The sequence below is a fragment of the Vidua macroura genome, chromosome 6 (assembly GCF_024509145.1).
Source record: "Vidua macroura isolate BioBank_ID:100142 chromosome 6, ASM2450914v1, whole genome shotgun sequence".
In the NCBI taxonomy this organism is placed as follows: domain Eukaryota; kingdom Metazoa; phylum Chordata; class Aves; order Passeriformes; family Viduidae; genus Vidua; species Vidua macroura.
In genome coordinates, this window is record NC_071576.1 from 33,961,187 (window position 1) to 33,981,717 (window position 20,531).

A 20,531-nucleotide genomic window follows, 5' to 3' on the forward strand; every position below is an offset into this window, starting at 1 on the left:
AGGGCAGAAAGGCAGTGTGTCTGATCCAAATAAAATTTGTCATTCTGAAAATATCCCATACATTTGAGATGAGAAGCCCTACTTTGGCTTTTACTGTTAGTGTGTTTTATAACATCTACATACTTGGCACCTTCCTGCAGCCCAGATGAGCCTCACCTTCTCTCCTCCTCCCCCTTCCCTATCCTTGCCCCACTTTATTTTGAACAAAAGGATCTGGGTGACTTGATATTCTAGGCTTTCCAGTGGTGTGACTCACTGGGAAGCTGATTGATTTTGTTAATAGCAGTAGGTGTGCTCTGGGGAGTATTTGCTGGTGTCCTGCTGAGCCTGTTGCTGCAGACTCTCTGTACAGACATCACAGTGGGTACCTGCTCAGCATGGATGGGTGCCACAGGTCCATGGATGGGTGAGCAGGTCTCTCATCTGAAGGAATAGCATGAGCAAGCCTCCAGTGGTGCTAGTTTTCTGCTGAACAGCAAGGGGAAAGAAAAAACCTGTATCTCTTGGTAATTGGCCTTGTTCTCCATCTCAAATCTCAGCGTATTCGTTTACAGCAGGGTCTTTGGTGAGCTGTGGGGTGTGTGGGAGAGGCAGCTGGCAAGCTTCCTCTTGCACGTGCACAGCAGAACGTGGAGAGTGAGAATTCACAAATACAGAGAGGCAGTGGGAAAGTGCAGGGCAAGGAAGTAGGTGTGCTTTGGAGAAGGTCAAAAAGCTCTTCCCTGGGGTGTCTGTAACGCTGGGAGACGCTGGTGGGGAGGCTGTTGTGCAGCAATGGCACCAGCCAGGCACAGAGCTCAGCTTGCCAGGGGAAGAGACCCCCTCCTTTTACACTCCATCATTACAGCTGCTGCTTTATGATATTAGCTCTTCCTCAGCTCTTTGTGGGGAGCCTTCTGCCAGATGGGAACCAGATGGCTCTGGGACCTGTGTAGGCAGTGGGTTGTAGCAGCTGGTGAGGGCATTGTAGTGCAAAGACTGCATTGTATCTTCCTGTCCATCATCACTGCATTCCTCTGCCCCCTTCTCCATTAAAATCAGCTTCTTCCTGCTGCACAAACAGCTCTCCTTTAGTGTTGTCCTGTCAGACATGGCTAGCAATACTGCAAATTGATGCTGCCTCTGGTATTTATACTTGATGAAATACCTGATACAGGAGCAACAGATTACTCTGGGCTTTGCAACTGCCCTGCCCTCCAAGACACATAACAGCTGCCAGCAATATGTGAACATAACTGAATATCTTAAACCACAGAGCATGTGGCAGTCCTTTTGCTCTGCTACCCAATAATTAAAATGTTGGTAGGTTTTGATGTTGTTCAGATATTGCAGGAAATTTTAAAATTCCTTTTGCATATCTTTTCTGCAATACTCTTGAGGTCCATCAGTATTGTCAAACTGTTTCTTTATCAGTCTATCGGGTTAGTCAAAACATCCTCATAATATTCCTAAGCTCTTTACTGACTGAGCACCCAGACCACAATTCTAACTGGGTCATCTGTGGCTGAAAAGAATAAAGGGAAAATCCCTGGAGCCTGGACCCCTCAGTCTTCTCAACCTGTTGAGCTCAGCTGTGCCCCATTGGAGATGAATGACACTGCCTCATCTGGGAGATCCCAAATCCACAGACTCATTTCTACATTTCTCTTCTTTATCAGCCACAGTGTTCCCAGGTTTAGGTTTTTTTTTCCAGCAAGGATGGAAGGTACAGCCCTTTCCCAGCAGAATTTTGAATTCAAGGTTAGGACATATTTTTGTTTTCTGGTAAGTAGCACGACCAAAAGTGGATCTTCAGGAAAGGGTTATATATGAGACCTTTTGAATTTGATGAAAAAAGAGATGAAGGAACAATGGATAAGAGAGAGATCCAGTCAAACAGTAGGAAGTGTGATTCTTGCTTTTTATGGACAGGTTGCTTTCAGTGTTGGGAGACATGTCAGTGCTTTGCTCTCCATGGATTGGAAAGCAACCATAGGAGGGGTTCAAGTTTTGGTGGGTATCTGGGTGCCCAGGATAGAGAATGGCCTGGAAACTGTGACTATAATATGCTTTGAAAATGCCATTACTTGCTGATTTTTTGTGTGGATTACATGGCACAATCATAGAGTACGCTGGGTTGGAAGAGACCCATCTGGATCACTAAGTCCAATTCCTGGCCCGTCACACGACACCCCAAGAGTCATAACATGTGCCTGAGAGCATTGTCCAGGTGCCTCTTGAATTCAGCCAAGGCTTGGTGCTGTTTGTTTGCTTTCTAGATGCTTCTGAGTATCCAGCCCTGTAACTCAGCTAAACCCTAACCCTACCTAACTGCAGGTGTCATTAGTACAGGAACACAGTGATTTAGAGATGCCCATACCCAGATTTTCTTTTTCCCCAGCTGATGGAATTTACTTGATATTACCCTCAACTTGAAGTCACAGTTCTGCAGGGGAATGGAAGTAACATCATGTTTTTTCTGTGTCTTCTCACAGAAGTGGAAGATGAAAGGCAGTTTCATTCAACACTTTGTCAGCGGTCTCTGCCTGGAAAACCAGACTGGAAGAGTGGTGACCAGCCCCTGTCAAGCAGGTGTACCTGGCCAACAGTGGGAGCTGCTACAAGCAACATGATGGTAGCACAGAGATCTCCTTGTTTCTTTGTGCATGAGACTGGGAGCAGAGGGGGATCAGGAAGGGAGGAATGGTTTTGTATGTATGACCCTAAATGTTTTCATTGTGCTCATCAGTAAGCCACCACTTCAGCTGAGCACTTGATGTTTTTGAGCTTTTCAGAGAAGAAGCTGGGGTGAGAGGAATCAGGACAGTTGTCAAAATCTTCCCATCTATTGTCTTAAGTTCTCCTTTGTAGCTGATGCCTGTGCACAGCTGCACCTAGGGATGGAGGAGGACCCAGCCCAACTTGCAGCTCTTCCCATTCTTTCCTTTTTCTGCATCCAGGGTCCAAAACCTTCAGTCCAGCAGCTTAGGCTATGCTTGTACAAACTGTGGTAGCTCTTTGGCTTCCCTGGCTTTTTGCTCTAACATCACACATCATTTATGCATATGTCTCTCAGTGAGGACTGGCCAGAAGAGTCATCATGATCAGTGGAGAGGCGGGGAAGGAGCTAGCAAATCCTGGGGGCAGGTTTGTCACCTCTCTTTGGTGGGTCCATTCCTTCCTCTGACCACAGAAGCTGCCTTACAGCCAAATGTGCTGAGGTTAGGCAGAGAGAGATTGAAAAGGGACAATCTATTTTACCAGCCTAACCAGGGATTGTTTCAGGGACTATTCCCTGAAAGTCTCCTTTCCAACTTATATGTGGAAGGCCAGCCCTGCCTCCAAGAGTGGCCCAATCCTGCAGGTTCAGGGTACCATGTTCTGCTGGAGCCAGTCAGAGACAGGTGCCAACACTTGGGGATGTTAGGGCAGCTGGGACTGTTCTCTGGCTGCTCTTCCTGGTGCTACCAGCCACTGCCCACTGCAGCCCACACCAAAAGTGGTGCACAGAGCTGTGTGGGCAGCACACACAGACAGAGGTGCTCCACATGGCTCAGGCTGTGGCAGGAGCCCACCCTGATCCCCACTGTGAGAAACAGAAGGGGACAGCCCCTAGGTCATAGCAGACTTCTTGCTGCTGGCTGGGCAGGGCCACAGTTCTCACGCTTGTCTCTCCAGCTCTGCATAGACCCTGTGAACTGAGCCTGGCATGACAAACCACCCACTCCCTTGTCTAGTTGCTTTTCCTTCTCTCTTTGAGAAAGACATGGCAAAAGGGTTGGGGCTGCTCTACTTTTGACACTCCTCTCACTTCCCAGTCAGTAACTTGGGGAGAGGTTAGCTGGTGAAGCTGAAACTGCCCCCTTCACAAATGCTGCCACAATGTAGGCCTGCCCTGAGAGAGGCTCCCTTGTTCTGGAAATACCAAAGACACTGGTGGTCTCTAGCTAGCATCCCAATCCTGATCCCAGTTACCAGTCAGCTCTAGCTGCATGTGGGTTTTCAAACCTGCTAAGGGATGCTTACCTATTCAAATAAAGTCCCCACAACCTTATCTTCTCCTAACTTGACCTGTTAAATTTTCCTCTTGAGATAGATTTTGTAAAACAACCCTCTTTTCCAAGAACCTGACAGGGGAACCAGATGGTGGGACCATCTTCATTAGGCAATTGCTTGCCTAGATCATTTCTGATCTGTGTAGAAGAAACAAGTTGTTCATTTGGATTCTGAACAGCTGTTTGCTTTTGATCATGTTTGTACCTCTTTTTAATTCTTTCTCTTAGCTTGGTATTAGCCCAAACACTTGACAAAAGAACAGATAATGTTCTTCATACATTGCATGTGCTTAGTGTGAAAACTGGACAATATTTTTTGTTCTTGGTTTAAAAAAATTAAATCTATCATGTGGCAGAACCTCTTATCCTGTCTCCCCCTTCACTTTGATATCCCCATCTGAGCACTGATTAGCCAGAAGAATGACCTGCCTGCACTGTGAAAACTCACAAGGGAGTTTCTTTTGATCTTTACAGAATAGTGCAGCTGCTCTTCTCTGTGGAAATGAGGGCAATGACTCTGCAGTAATTTCTCTTTCCCTATATAGAGATGGTTTGGGCCAGAACCACTGAGGTCAGGAGAGGGTAGAGATGGAAGGAAAATAGCCTAGGAATGGAATGAGAGCAGGCCAGACAGACCCATTGAGGACAGATATGCCATCCTATTAGCTACTGCATTTTTAAACAAGAATATACAGAAGATGATCCTTTCAGAATAGCATCATTATGCAGTAAGAGACAGGAACACTCAAGTTCTTATCTACCTGGCTTGAAAAATATTGATGCAAAGACAGATGAAGGGCCACTAAGCAGGTACTGTTTGTAAGCTCCATATACAATGAAGTGTGAAAGGATTACGTGTTTTCGTTAAAACACAGCCTAAGTGGACCATCTGACCTCCCCCCATTTCACTCTCCAGCAGCTTATGTGTTGCATCTAACAGCATGTTCACTCCTCTACCAGGTACTGCCTCCTTCCTCCCTGCTCCCACTGTGTGTGTGCAGCTTTCTTGCAGTTCCTTCTTCATAACCACTCTGGGACCAGGACCCAGCTCCTCTGCAAACAATGCTCCTGACTGCTGCAGACCACAGAAGCTCTGCTTATTTACAGTCTCCAGGTTCTGGGCCAGCCCTAATTCAAAGGGCTCTGGTCAGCATGATGACTGCTGCCCTTGACTGTGTGTTTAGCTCCCATGCTGGAGGTTGCTGACTGCTCCTGGAGCAGACATACCTGGACTGGCTGTGTTGATTTGTGCCTCTCTTCCTACTGCCCTCCTGGCAGAGTGTGAACTGGCATCCTTCTTGGGCTGTAAGCTGGGGCTGCTGAAGATGGGACACTCTCCTTCTTCAGGTGTCGTGGCCTGGGGGAGGAAAGGGCAAAGGTGGACATACGCTAGATGTCAATAACTCAAATTGCTTGTGGAGTTTGGAGTTTCATTTTTTAATTCTACCTGGTTTTGGACACGTTCACTTGAGGTCACCTCCCAACTACTCACTCTTCTGTCAGCTAAAGCATTGCTTTAGCTCAACACAGACCTCTCCAGACATCATCTTTTGGAAGCTGTTGGTTTCCAATGTATTTTAACAGTTGCTGAAAAGGAGGTACATTACAAACGGCTGCTGTCAAGTGTGGGCAAACTGAACTTCTTCTTGGAATAAACAAAGTCTTGTTCAAACTCAGTATTAACATACTCTACATTTCCTTTGCACTGAAGGGAAGGAAGAACAATATTATCTCTACTTTTTTCCTCAAGTTCCACACAGTGCCATGTTTTGTAACAGGTGTCTGTTAGGATTTCTTCAAGCAAACTGACTATTTTTAACAGTCAGAACAAGCAGCTGCTCACCCTTGTTTTCCTGTTTACTTTAAACAGCCCCCTAGACTGTCAAGACAGAGAATTTGCATTGGTAATACCCCTTAAAGAAAGCTGTTACTGTATCAGAGCATCCAATGTAATTTCCTGTGCTGTGAACCAATGGGAGTTTATTTAAGAGGAGCTGAATCTACTGTTGTACAGAAATCGGATTCAAAAGGTTTATTTTTCCCACTCAGTTGTAAGTTGCACTTTGCCAGATGTAATTTATGTGGAACCCAGATTAATGTTCCTTTTTCTTCAAAAAAAGCATGTGCCAGAATCTGTTTAATGCCTGGAATAAAATCAATTTTGAAATAAGTGTTTCAGCCTGTTCTTATTCCCCTTTGCTTCCTCTACTGGAAAAGAGTGTTCTTTTTTGCCTGGTCCCCTCCTCTGTCTCTCACTGGGTTTGTTCCTAGATACACATACTCCAGTTCTCTGCATTGGTTTGTGGGTTGCCTCAGGAGGGATACTGCTGGAGCAGGCAGAGATGCTTCTAGGATACAATGGGGGTACCAGTTGAAAAGGACTGGAATAGTCCTTCTCATCTGGATAGGGAGACAAGTATCCTTCCTGGCAATTAATGTGCTGACTTACATGCTGGAAGAAATAGCTGGGGTTGTGGGGAATTAATTCTTCCTGTTACTCCCTCCTTGATATTTTCCTTAAGCTAGCAGCCTGCCTGTTTTTTACATAAGCCTCCCAAAGACCTTTCTTCTGCTTCTGGCTTGAGGGCAAAGAGGCATCACCACCCACAGATGTTTCCTAGCATGTGCATTGCTGAGCTTCAAATATTGTGACTCCTCAAGGAGGCTTGTAAGCTTTTCTAAGCTCATATTATTTAAAACAAAAAGAGAAGGCAAAAAGAAAAAGAGAAATAGAAGAAAAAAAAAAAAAAAAAAAAAAAAAAAAAAGACAGGAAAAAAAAGAGAGAAAAAAGAAAGCCCAGCCAGCAGTGCCAATTTGGAGACTTTGAGTTTAAAATCAGGGCTTAACAGCCTGCCAGTTCACCTGGCAGAGGCTTTTTCAAGCTAGGATCAGCTGGATCTGGATCTGACTATACAGAAAACAGCTGTGCCAGAGCATCTGTCTAAGGAAGGAGGGTGAAGGTACGCTGGAAATCAGCTGGTGTGGGGGGATACCCTGCTTATCCATGGTGCCTGATGCTTGAGTGCTGTGGGAACTCAATAAAAAGGAGAAGAGTTGAGGCTTTCTCTCCTGGTGCTGCTCTTGTAGCAGGACATATTTGGGCTGTGTCCCTGGAGCTCTGCTGTGCACCCCCTGAGTGATGACCACCAAAGGGCCCTAGAAACCAGGAGGTTCTCAGGCTGTAATGATGGCTGGGAAGACTTTTTTTAGTCCTACCTAGGAAAATGATAGAGTTTTGATCTTCTGAAGAGCCAGACTAGTGGGGTTGGGAGGGAAGGAGAAATGGGTGAGGGATGGGTTACCCTCTGAAGAGGATAGGGTTAGACATGCAGTGGTCTGACACATACATAAAGTAGAGAAGAGTTTGGAGTAGAAATATGTACCTCAAAAGAGACTAGAAGATCATGTTCATGTGGGAAGAATTATAGGGGAGTAATTTCTCTGCTGGAGGCTGAAAACCTAGAAACACCATGTCCACAGCAGTCATACAGCTGGGTCAAATTCAGTAGATGCTTTACCTAAAAAGGAAAATCAAGTGTTGTTTGGATTTGTTGCTTTTTTTTTGTTAGTTTTTTCTAAATACTCACTTTATTTGAGAACTCACAAAGCAGATTATTTTCTTAGAAACAGAGGTATTCTCCAGGCTACATTCAGTAACAAATCTAGGTGCTAAGGGAGTATCTTTTTCTGCAGTTTGTTAAAAGGTATTTGCTTGATACAGACCTTATGGGAATGCCTCTTAATTCCCAAGACCCTCTGCTATTGGGCTGCAGGGTGTATGGAAGGGGCTATCTCTAGCCCTCTAACTGGACTTCTTCAGCATTTTAGAAGTACATTCTAAGTTCAGAAGCATCTGGAAACCTGACTGCTGCTGTTCCCTTGGGCAAGCATCCTAACATATTCCCTGCATCCTTTCTCTTTTGGTCTCTACTGCTTGGTGAATGTTCAGACAGGAGCTGAAGAGCTCCTGTATCCCTCCCTTTTAGGGGGCCTAAGATTCATTCCTTCATCATGACTTGTGAGAACTTTAGACAGAAGCAGAGAAGCCCTGGAGAACAGCAAATATTGAAATTAGATGTTTAGATCTACCTGAAACAAAACTTGTTTTCAGTGTGTTTCTTTTGCTGCTATAGTAGCAAAAAAAAATCAGCAGTGCAGTGCCCTATGAAAATAAACAGGATATTTGCAGCATGCTGGGCTTCTGGCTCTGCTTCTCCAGTGGAGAACTCTGTGCCCATGTGTAGACAGGAGGCATTGCCTTTCCATCATTCTTGCAGCTGGGATGCAAGGTAGCAGCCATCCGCATTTCTAGGGCTTTGATTCTGTAAGGTGTTTTGCAAACAGCTGTGATAGAGTCTAGAGCTGTTTTAAAAAAACTGTTTCTTTGCTGCAGCATGTTGCAAGGGAAGCCTGGGGACATGAGGGAAGTGAACAACCTTTTGCTCTTTTGACTGCTTAAATCTCACCAGTGACTGACCAGTAATTAAAACCAGGCCAGAACAAGGTAGTATTTCTGTGTTGAAACGACACTGGTAAGTGTTCAGACTTGCCTTTGTTTGAAACATCCCATCTGAATGGAAATAGCAACTTCTGCTTAACCTATTGATGAAACTTGTGTTTTACAAATCCGAGTCATTAAAATAAATTCAGTTTCATCTGTACTGCTTGGTGGAAAAAAACAAGAATGAGAGCAAAGATAACAAAATAATCCACTTGGGACAAAATTGTGTTTTGAATGTGATTTTGGTGGAAACCAGCTTCTCTCTCTTTGATATCCATGGAAACCAATACAGCTTACCATTGCCTGCAGCAGAGCTGAGCTTGGCAGTAACAGCAGCAGTGTGCTGGGTGATGAGCTGGCCAGTGCCTGGAGGAGGCATAAATTCATGAGCATGAAGTGAACAAAATGGGTTCACTGACCCAAAAGGCCATCCATTAATCCCTCTGCACTTCCAGGCCTGTCTTTCCCCAATGGCTCTTTTCCCTGAATTTTTTGTTCAGGAGCACAGGGCTGCTTTGCCTTTCCCCATCCCAGTCTCAACTGACGGGTGAATTTCAGTGTGCCCTTCTCAAGCAGCCTGAGCTCCTTGTAAGCATGGTGGCTGTTACCTGCCAGGGTGATTATGAGCGTTCCCAGGCTTCATCCCAGCTCTTGAGGTCCCTTTTCACCTCCTGCCTTGGCATTTCTTGTCACTGCGCCTTGGGGCTGCCACGGGGTCTCCTGGTGGTTGTTTAGTTCTGACCTGTGGACCTGCTGCTCTCTGCTATTGGCTTCCCTTCAGCAGCTGGGTACCAGAACTGGCCCTGCAGCCAAGCTGCATTTTGGAAGTGCCCACAGCAGTTTCAAATAAGAGGGACACCTGCATACAAAGTACAGAGAACAATTTATTTGAAGAGACGACATATTTTATAGTTCATCAAAGTTTGTGTGAATATTTTACCCACCAAAACACCTTGTTTCCCAGCCCTCCCAACGTATAATGAGGGCAAACCAGAAATCATGTCAATGCTGGTATGTTTTGAAGGTGATGCAGTGTTGTTCCCAGTGCTGTGGCAAGCAGAAAAGCAGTGGACAGGGAAGTGCTGAAGTAGGTGTGAGGACACTTAAATGTGGCCATAGTTTCCACTGTAGGAAAAATGGAAAGAAGTTTGATGGGTGTCTTTCAGCCCAATCCGTAATAGAGCAACAGGGTGAAGAAAAGAGATGGGAACGGAGTAGGAGTCCTCCTGTAATGACTGGGGGTGTTTCTAGGACAAGACTGTTGGGTCAGGCTCTGAGGAGCACATAGACCTGTCTCTTGTTTTTAGTGCCAGCTACCCCCAGCCTTCTGCAAGCTGTCCCATTTCCATTTCAGGAGACAGCTTGGCCTGTGCCAGCCAGTCAGAAGAACATGCTCAGACTGTGACTTTCAAACCTGGCTCCCATGGAAGGGTTGTTATGCTACTGCAGCGGGGTGCACTGGTGTGAGGGTGTCTGTATCTCAGGCTGCAGCAGAAAGTGGGGCACTGGGGTGAGCTGAGGCTGATGTCCCTTGGAACTACCTGCTTCTCTCCTTGCTGTCTCTGAATATTGTTTCTTGAGCCTTGTTGCTCTAGATCTCAGTGAGGATCAGACAGTCCAAGGCTGACCAGGACTGAACTAGATCTTTTCCACCCCTCACCCCAGTGATTCCTTCCCTTTTAAAATAAACACAAAACCCATCGGTACTACAGCTGGAAGTTCAGTGGTGAGAATATAAATAGGGACACTTAATTCTCAGTTTTGCCTCATCTTACCAAGGGTTAGACCAAAAAGAATGTGTTCTGCTGTCAGGTATGATCCTCAGAGACTGCAAACCAGTCACATCATCCCAATATGGCAACATGAAGTGAACTTGAATTCAGCCACCTTGGAAAAGCAAATAGGAGCCATTTTTGTTGGTGGTGTTTCCTAATAAATCTCCTGTGAGGCATTTAGTTCTTTGTTGACTTTTTTCCTTGCTTGATTGGTGTCCGAGTTCCCTGTGCTCATGGTGCAGCATGAGAAAGGGAAGCCCTCCCTCAGGCACCAGGCTCAGTACTTACTTGCACCATGGCTGGCACTGCCTGGAGCTCTGGCTGGGCAGTACAAGCTGCTGGGGCCACCCTGCTGGTGCTGCAGCAGTTTGCCTGCCTTGATCCCCTTGCTGTGCTAATTACAGCAGTGTCCACCCTGCAGCTGGTGTGCACATCTACACCTATGGCCTTGCCTGCCCAAGGATGAAATTCTGCTCTATTTAGTCCTTGTGTGTTCTGCTATCACCTTTACCTACATCTGCATTTCTCCTTTCTGATCTTGAAATATATTTTATGGGTGAGGACAGAGAAACATTTTTTTGTAGCAGAAATTGACATTGGACTTTCTCCTCACTGCTGCATTTTTCTTTCTCTTTTTGCAGGGTTGTGTGGCTGTTATTCATTAGTGCATACACTTGTCAGATTTGGGAAACAGACTCGGTCTGAATTGATCCTGCTTGGTCTAAATTTCTATTTGTGAATTTTGACATTACTGGCTTTAAGAAACGTGAGTGGCTGGGAGAATGCTGCTTGGCAGTCACCAGCTTTGTGGCAGAAGCAGCAATAAAGAGCTGGACAAAGGCAGGTGTGAGATTGAGGGCTAGAGCGCAGCTTGGTTCTTATCCTGCTTGCTATTTCTTCAGCAACAGACACAGGGAAACTGGAAATACAAATCTTAAGGGGGCTGCTAGGAAGGAGAGAAATACAGCTAATGCTTGAATAGGGTCTGCATTCTGTACCAGCAGTGTTCAGGGGATGCTCTGTACAGATCCTCCCTCAGTGTCCAGCATCAGTTCCCTCCCTATCTCAAGTTGTTACTCTGAAATACTGCTTAATACACTGATACTTCTGCCCATTAAGAACATCTTAGTACAGCTGTGGATGAAGGCTTGATATGTTGGCTTATCAGTTGGATTACCTTTGCTGCTCAACGTGCTGCAGGGCAGAGGCCATGCCAGTGTTGTTTCAGCAGCTCAGGTGTGGAGGGATCTATTTGTGGCAGAAGTCATTTTCTTCAGGTAATTTCTCAGATTTTTGAGGAAAAGTGACAAATTGTAGCGGAACTATTTCCAAGTTTCCAAGTTTGCTCAGCCTGGTATGTTGGGCTTGCAGGCTGCTTTGTCCTTTTGGCTTGAGTAGTTTTAATTCATGCCCTGGACCAGGCTTACCGGCACAGGGGCACGATGCAGCCTGACTGTGTGTGGAGATATTCAGCTGCCAGAGGGGAATCGGGTTCCTTGCTCTTAACCTCCTGCTGGATCTGGGATTTTCATGGAGTGTGCTCCTGTACGTCCAGGAGATTTGTTTAGGCTAGATCACTCGGCGTGTGAGAGCTGATGATGTGGCAGCCTGTTGATGAAAATGGGGAATTAACAGTGCAGCAGGTGTAGCGAAATTTAAAAGCGTACCAAAGGGTCTTCTGCTGGGGGTGGAAATACGGAGTGCAATGTTCAAGCTAGTACTTTCACAGCTCTCTCAGAGCGTCAGTGCAGATTGTTCAATCTGTCAATTTTATCTTCTTAAACGGTTCTTTAACTGGAGGCTGCGTATTATAACGCTGTTTGCAAGGACAATGATGTCAAAGTCCCTCTAATTACCCCGAGATGAAGTGTCTCCTCTGCTTTCTTTCTGAGGAGATGAAAGCAGTGTTCAAAGAGACCCACTTGGTACCGGAGCATTTTTCAAGGCAATCAACTTTTCCAAGCTCTTTTCCCCCCAGGCAATTTAAATGCTAAATAGATCTTTAAAATAATTACCCTATCTAAGACGAAGAGCCATTTTTCCCTGCAAACACCTGATGATCATTAGCAACATTTAACACGTCACACATCACCTCTGTTTACTCTGAACTTTCATGGCAGGAGTTTGTCAGATATCTGCAAGTACTGAGCTTATGCCGAAGAATCTGAGAAAGCTCTAGGGCACAAATGCTCTGTCCTGAGAGGGACGAGGTCTGTATTTCTTCAGAACTCTTCCATTTCTCCCCTCCCATTTTCATGTTGATCTTGTTAAAAATAAATAGTGCCAGTGAACTACACCAGCCTGGCAGCAGTCTAAGCCAGGTACCCAAATCAGAGATGAGTTTAGCCTGGAGCAGCAGGACTGTAGAAAACTTGGCTTCTGTCTTTGCAGCTTCTCTTTCCCAGGTTAGAACAGGATACAGCTGGGTCACTGGTGGGTACTTGCAGCATCCCAGAGCCCTTGGCAGGACCAGCAGCTGCCAGCACAGCTGGAGCCTCTTTGCCCAGGGACATCTGTAGCACTTGCTGAACTATGAATCCCCCAGGGCTGCCACAAGGCTCGTGCAGTGGCTTTCCCACCATGAGCAGAGTCCTGCTGGGGAAATCCATAGGAGGGGGCTGCTCACTGTACCTCATATGGCTGTCAGGAATCACCCCACCCTTGTACCAATGCAGTATATCAGAACAGAAACAGACTCTTTGGAAAACTGGGGTTTCTCAAGGTAGAGCTGTTCTTGGCTCTGCCTGCTAAAGCTCTTCTCCTTTGGACTTCACATGGTAATAAAGCTTGGTTTGAATAAAGGGTGTATGGTCCTAACCTAGTGATTGAAGAGCTTTCAGTCTCTGGAGCAAGACCTGGAGTCCAAGATTACTTCAGGAATTACTTTGCATTTTTATTCAGCAACTATTTAATTTCAAGCTCATAAACAGCCTTTGGAACAGTGCCTGGAATGAAAGACCTTCCTGTAAATACCCCAGCTGCTATGAGAAAACTATAATTACTTTCCCTCTGGTGCAGGTCATCCTCAGATTTTCCATACCAAGACCCTCATCATAAGACATTCAATATTTTGTCCTCTAATCCCTCTTGCCAGCCCCAGACAAGCCTATGCAGCTTGGTGAAATAAAGAAAGCTTTGGCTCTTGTCTATTTATTTGCAATGGCTGTGTTTGGAGGAGGCTTATCAAATCAAGCAAAATGGAGGAACACATTGTTTATGAGTTCCCTTAGCACTCACACAGGTGGTCTGAATGCAGCTGAGACTGGAGTGCTTCTGTGTGGGTGTTGAAGCAGATCCTGAATTGTGAAGACAGTAATGTACATATCTGATGTGTATCCAGCTTTGGATGACAACTGAACAGAGACTTTTATAATTCCAAAAATCTGATGATCCAAAATGATTCAAATCCCACCTACACCCTTTGGATATGGGCTTCTGGACACCATACATCATCGGAGGTGCAGACTGGAAGAGTCTGAAATCATCTGACTTTGAGTGTTGTTTTGGCTAGGATGCCACAAATCCCCTTTAATGCATACTTCTTAAACTTCTTATTCAAATACCTTATTTGAATAATGTGTGCTTCATTACCACAGGGGTTCTTATCTGTAATATACTGCAAACAAGGCTGAAGGTGTTGAGTGAGGGGAGTTCACAGGACCCTTTCAGGGGTGTGCTTTGCATTGTAATGCTGTCAGCTGTGACCTCTGTGAGCTCAAGAGCCTCCAGACATCATGTTCATTAGTAAAAAGCATAATAAAATCTCAGATGGTTTTTTATTGGTGTTGCTCAGAGGAAAAGCAGGCACTGCTGTACAAATTCCCTCTGAAGTAGCAGTAAAATCTGACCCAGAGGACTGTGAGCATGTGTGAGAAGGGTTATCTGGGAGCTCTCCCTCAAACCCCAGAGTTCCCACCAGCTGATCTGTTCAATCACATCTTAATCTGACCATAATCCTAGCAAGTGAGTGAAAGGGAACCAGCAGGAAAGGGCCAGTGCCTGTTGCAGTGATAAGTGACAAGGCAGATCTTGAAAGCTGTAAAAGGTTTTAAGGAGATCAATATTCCCTGTGCACTCGTTTCTAATTGGGCTTTATTGCAGGTCTCTGATTCATGTAGTTCATTAAATGGACTCAGATGGAGTTTCTATAACTAAGTTTAAACTCCTAAGGCATAGGATAAAAATAGCAGCAGCAAGCAATTGCCAAGGCCCCTAGAACTCATCTGGAGAAGTAATTGCAAGAGTGCTGAAACATTAGACTTCAAAGAAATGCGGATGTGGCTAAATCAGTATTATTAATTACATTTAAATTTACAAAAAAAAGTTATCTTCCATGTTAAGGGTCACTTTAAAAACTACCCAGTGCTATGAAGTATGTATTTCAACTAATTTATTGCACCACTTGCATTCTGGGGCAAGTATTTTCTGAGTTTTCATGAAGCCCATGAATAAACAGCTCCTATACAGTAACTATATCAGCTAGAGTTACATCACTACCAGTTCTCTCATTCACAGGACATCATGCCCAAAAAATCAAACTAGCGGAAAGAATGAGGAAAATATGTGGGAAACCTTTCTACCTTAGGTCTGCACAAACCCTTTCACCTTCCCTGCAAAATATCTGTGGGAGATGTTTGCCAAGTGAACAAAAAAATCCAGCAAAACCCCCCAACAGTAGAGTTCCTCTGTATATCTGATAGGATACAAGTGCCACAGAGGCCATTAACCTGTTCCTGTCAATGACCTACACCAGGTGTCTGGGGAAAAAACCTAAGAACAGGGCAATTGCATGGTAGTCCCTCTCCCAAAACACTCTCAGGGCCCTCAGTTACTTCTGATGCACTGACACCCTGAGCCAGGGCTGTCATCCTTGCATTTAACAGCCATAATGAATTTCTCTTAATAAATAGGTTTATCTAAATAAATAGGAAGAAGGTGTGTTTCCATTCTCTGAGGATCCTCTGCATTAACTAATTAGCACTATTTGTTGGTGGTTAGGGTGAGTATCAGATTTTTGACAAAGGTAGAACAGGAGATTATCAGTTAGGTCAATGCATGTGTGAGGAGGGAAAAGGAGGAAGTGCACCAAAGTGCCCATCATTAAACTTCACAGCTGGCATGGGGCTGAGGCCTGCATTTTACATTCCCCCAGAAGCCAAAGGAGAATCTGGGCAATACACACAGGTAACTTTTTCCATCATAATTATGTGTCAAATACATTGAGGCTGGATCTCTATTTTCCCTGCAAGTAGGGTGAAGTGATGTCTAACTTCTAAAGACAGTGTGCCTGGAGGTAGTCATGAATTTTCTATAGAAATAGTTTAAACAGAGAAGTCAGATTTATGGAGCTTAAGATGTGTTATTTGAGGTGTCCTTGGGGGCAGGGGGAAGCTGATAAAAGCCCTACTGGCTGCTGTTCCCTCATAAGAGGGATGTGAGGCTATAAGTGAGCTGCAGAGGTGTCCTGTACCCAAGGAGAAGGGGGTCTGAGGAGTGAGACAGACAGTGAAGCCAGCACACTGAGCAGAGAGCTGCTAGTTATGCAACATGCTATCAAAATGTTTAGTCCATTAATTGTAAGATGGAGGGAGGTGCCTGTTTTTCCTTGGACTTTTCAGAAGGGAAATACCTCCTGGAGCTATGGCTGACCTGATTTGGGTGCCTTTCTGTCAAGAAAAAGAGCAACACAGTTAAATGTAGCTCCTACTCTGTGTATTTCAGCCAAGCTTTGAGTTCCCTGGAATATCTGGGGTGAGTGTCCTCATTAAGATCAAATACTTGGTTATTCTCATGTGTTTCTTTCTCAAGCTTTCTAGTTGAAGTTATTTAATTTTGCATGAATAATGAGTGCTTTTACTTGGACATGATAGAGGCAAGGAATAGAGGGTGCACTGAACAATTGTATTGTAAACACAAAAACAAAACATGCAATTTTAGGGGGCATTGAATGATTAATTCCTGGTTAAGATGAAAGCAATATCATTACCACAGTATGAAAGACTGGTAATCTTCATTTAGAGCTGCAGGTGCAGCTGGTGCCATGGTTATTTCATTGAAGTAGGTTCAAAGACAGGAAAACCCAGAGAAAACTGCTAACATTAGCAGGAGACAAACATAAATTAAATATAAAATGAAATTAAACTCACTTGGCCCAGAATTTAGAAGGATACTAATGAGCTGAAAAATAGGAGTGTGCTTCCTGCACATTTAATGAAGTGATGCAGAAGCAGCAATGAAATACACTAGATAGAAGCACCACTGCATTAGAGATCAGGACAACACAAGTGTTGGATCTAGGCAGTGGTAGAGCCCAGACACTACAGCCTCCAAGTACACTGCCGAATTTTTCAGCTCTGTGGGTCTTGTTGACTTACCTGGCACAAACACGGGCAGGCAGCAGCTACAGAGTTCTAGAGGATGTGTGTGTGTCACTAATGCACACAACAGCCCACAGGCACAGTCTTGGTTGGGGACTGTGGAGACACTGCAGGGGACGAAGCAGCAGATGACTCAAGTGTGTATAAAATAGGTAACAAAACCCTTGCTAATGCTCACCAGGAATGGTGCTGAGAAGGCATATGCAGCATGCAATGCTTTTACTTGTGTGTCACTGCAAACTCAGCACAAAGAGTTTGAATAAAACCTATGAATTGGAGCTATGCCCAAACTTCATCCAGATAAAGTGTTCCTACAGGCATAGTTCAGATTACAGTAATGAGAAAACTAATTCCTACAATCTAATGTTTTCCTATGACAAATCAAGACCGGTTTTGCCTTAATCCTTTTCAGATGTAGTGAGGAAGAAGCATATATTAGTGGGTGATAATAGAGAGCTGCCTTGTACTAAGCAAAGCTGATCATCTCCATTCAGTGAGTTTCAGTGGCAAATTCATTCCCCTGCTTTTCCCATGAATGGTACCTTGTATTTGGGCAACACTGAGTAACATTATAGCAGACAATACACTCAGTGTAGAAAACTTGAGGGAATTGACTAGTGTGACAGAGGTGCAAAATTAATTTTCTATTTTAACAGATGTACTCTTGCTAATTATCTATAGCTAGTACAAATTATTTTTCATTTTACCTTGAAGTCAACACTTTTAGACTTCAAAGGCCAGTGGGTATCTAACATGAGTGGCTCAGATGCTCACTGAGACTGAGACTCTTTAGCCTCACCCACAGCCCATCTCCTGCCGGACAATTGCTAACTGAAACTCCCTGCCCCCTCAACCTATGATAATGGTAAACCAATTTGTTTCAATGCTCACCAGGGTCTAGAAACACCAGGTTTCACAGCAATTGAAAAAACAGGAGGTTTTAATTATTTTGCACTTGTAACCCAGCTACCCTTGATTTTTCTGTTTATTAGCTTTTTTGATGGATTGTGTTTTCAGTGTAGCTGAGTTCCAGTACAATCAGACCCTTACTCAGAGGGGATTGCAAATGTACTTAACTGTTTAAATACTCCACAGTCAAGCAGCTGGAGCTTTCCCCTCTTCCCTCTGAGAGTAAGTCATCCTAAGAAGCATCCTTGCTTTCAGTGGATCACAAACCAGCACAAATTGCTTGGCATATGGTAATGAGAACCCAACCAGCAACTTTACAACTTACCCTTTTCTAATGCAAGTCAAAAATTCTGGTAGTTCTTTCAACCTTAAAAATATTGTGGGTAGTCAAGTCTCCTCTTGCTGTAAACAGGTTTATTAGTTACTAAGGAAGATAACAAGGTGGTCTTGACTACTACTTTTTTCCTCCTGTACATTGACAATGGCGATAAGCACAAGAACAGACTGATCTAGCAATGATGCTACTTTCCTGCTGTGCTTATAATGCATTGTGATGGAATGATGATGGAAGCAATAGTAGACAAGTATTTTAACTACCTACCTTATTTCACCCTCGGAGCAGGAAAGCAAACTCAATTCTGCTTTTCACAATTCTCCTTCAGCATACTGAAGGAGGCTGCACAGAGGGATTCTTGTAAGAATGATCCTGGTATTATTGTGGTGTCAAACACAACTTAAATTCTAATCTTAGTGGGATTACTCCCTGACCCAGTGCATTACTGACTGGCAGGAGCTTGCAATGGTAGATAAATGGGTGCTTTATATATACACCAATTTATCTACCGTGCTTGTCCTTGTTCTCAAAATATCAGGTTTTGGGTTTTTTTAAGTGACCAGCAGCTGTGCTTGTTGGTGCTGACTAGCAGTCCTGTTCTCCCCTTCCCCACAACACCCAGTATCCCTTTTGTACAATAGCGTGAAGTAGCATTATGCTTTTCAACAGCAGGGAACTGCTACTTCAGCTCAGCCACCTCATGTAACTTCACCCTACTATTTGCTTAGTGATTAGCCCTGCCAAGAAGTGAGTTGTGTCAGTGTGGTCATGCCTTAACCTGAAGTCCATGGCAGGCAGTCCAGAAGCTGTGGGAGGACTTCCTGAGTCCATGATTACAAAGAAGCAGCATGGCTCATGGCTCCACAAGGTAAGCAGAAGTCAGGCAAGCACCTCAATTCCTCTGCAATCCTGGCAAATAGCTCATACAGCTCCTTGGTCTGAGGCTGTGCTTCCTTAATGGACTTGCTTTTTAGAAAATTAAGTATTTCTACACACTTTGAAATACTAGGTCTCTGGATTCCATTCTTAATCCCTGTTTTAAAATACTGTACCACTCTCCTGCAGAAGCAGCCAATATAATTTCCTTTGTCATTTACCCCCACACTGTAGCAGGCATGACCAGCACATTTACCTGTATCTATCCATACCTAAGAAGCATCAGATAATTTGCTGCAGGCAAAGTATGCATGGGATGACAAATTCTTTTTGACACACTTTCTGTAATCATGCCAATGTTTTTATGGCTTTACTTGCAAAATGCTGCTACTGAACCTCACTTTTATAGTACCTGAACTTGGGTAATTATCAGTATCTTGCTATCAAAGTGCTGATGCCTCTGAGGACAAGTGCAACTGCAGGAGGTACTACATACCCTGCTGCCATCCATTACTCTGTAGGAACAAAGAAGCAAAGTGAAGTCACTTTTCATGGTCTGCTAGAACAGCCTACATACTGAGTGGCAGTTTACTAGCATGTAACAAGTTTCCAAGTGCTCATAACCCTCTCCACTAAATTTCTGAAGGCACTACAGGGTTAGTGGGAGACAACTTTCCAGATTCTTCTTTCTAGCTTGTCGCACATCAGATAGATACTGTAGCATTCTTTCTCCCTTTCAGTGTATTTGGTCAGCTACTCAGCTAAGCAGCAAATCTATTGTTTCATAAATAGTTAATCAAGTAAAATGCACTGAAGGACTATGGAAAACAGCAGCTCAAGAACTATGCGCTATAGTTTTAACTAGTAGCTTATTTCAGAAAAAGAAAAAAAATACTTATAGCAGGGTGGAAAGGGGAAAAGAGATGATGCCCAAGTCCCTTCTAAAGTGGCCTACAGACCACACTTTTCTGTCTGCAGAAGGCCAAATCTGGCTCTAGAGGTATGAAAGGATCACTTACTTGCATTTTCCAGTTCTGTAAAAACTTCCATTACTGAAATGACTACAGTGGTTTTTATGTTTTTTTAAAAAAGTGAACTAACCTTTAAGTTAAAGATTGCAAACATTCTACTTTTACACTAAAAATCGTATCTTCACAAAGTCCCTTTCAAAAAGCAGAAAGGTTAATTACCACCTCCTTTAAAGTACCTTCTACCTGTTTTCTGCTCTAATGTAAGAAATTTTTATCTTATGCTTGTTCACTGGTCTGAGTTTGCACAGTTAACATAGCAGAGCCAAAATCAAGGAAGAGGAAGATTTTTTAAAATCAGACCAAATGTAAGGTACCTTTGAAGGAGCTGTGCTGTGTTTCAATGCCTGATTACAAGAGATTCAGCATACTCCTTTGTGCTTTTCACAGTAAGGAAAGAGACCACATTGCTGGTTTTCCTTAAATTGAAAGCAAGCCCACAGAATGAGGTAAATGCTTATTTGGCTTAATTTAAAATACTGCAAAATTGCATCCATGAGAATATTGGAATTAAAAAAAAAATTTAAATTAACCTCAAACATGTTAGGAGAGACCATGTTATTTTATTGTGTGCTAGTCAGGAGGATAAACTATAAAAGCTGTTTAAATAACATTGCCTGTATTTAATATGAATGTTATTATATGGGCAATAGTAAATTTTCTAAGTATTACTGTATTCGAGCTGGATATAAAACT

The 20,531-nt window shown here is 43.9% G+C and overlaps 1 protein-coding gene across 5 annotated transcripts in view; it reads left to right on the forward strand.

Moving 5' to 3' along the window:
- Positions 1–6,205, forward strand: part of GALNT16 (polypeptide N-acetylgalactosaminyltransferase 16) — a 76,396-nt gene extending 70,191 nt beyond the window's left edge. For all 5 annotated transcript variants that reach the window (XM_053979808.1, XM_053979809.1, XM_053979810.1 and 2 more), the window contains 2 exons: positions 2,475–2,614; positions 4,995–6,205. In XM_053979808.1, the coding sequence (XP_053835783.1) occupies positions 2,475–2,612 (138 nt within the window). In that variant the 3' untranslated portion in view covers positions 2,613–2,614; positions 4,995–6,205. The remainder of the gene's footprint in view (positions 1–2,474; positions 2,615–4,994) is intronic.
- The last annotated feature ends 14,326 nt before the right edge of the window (positions 6,206–20,531 follow it).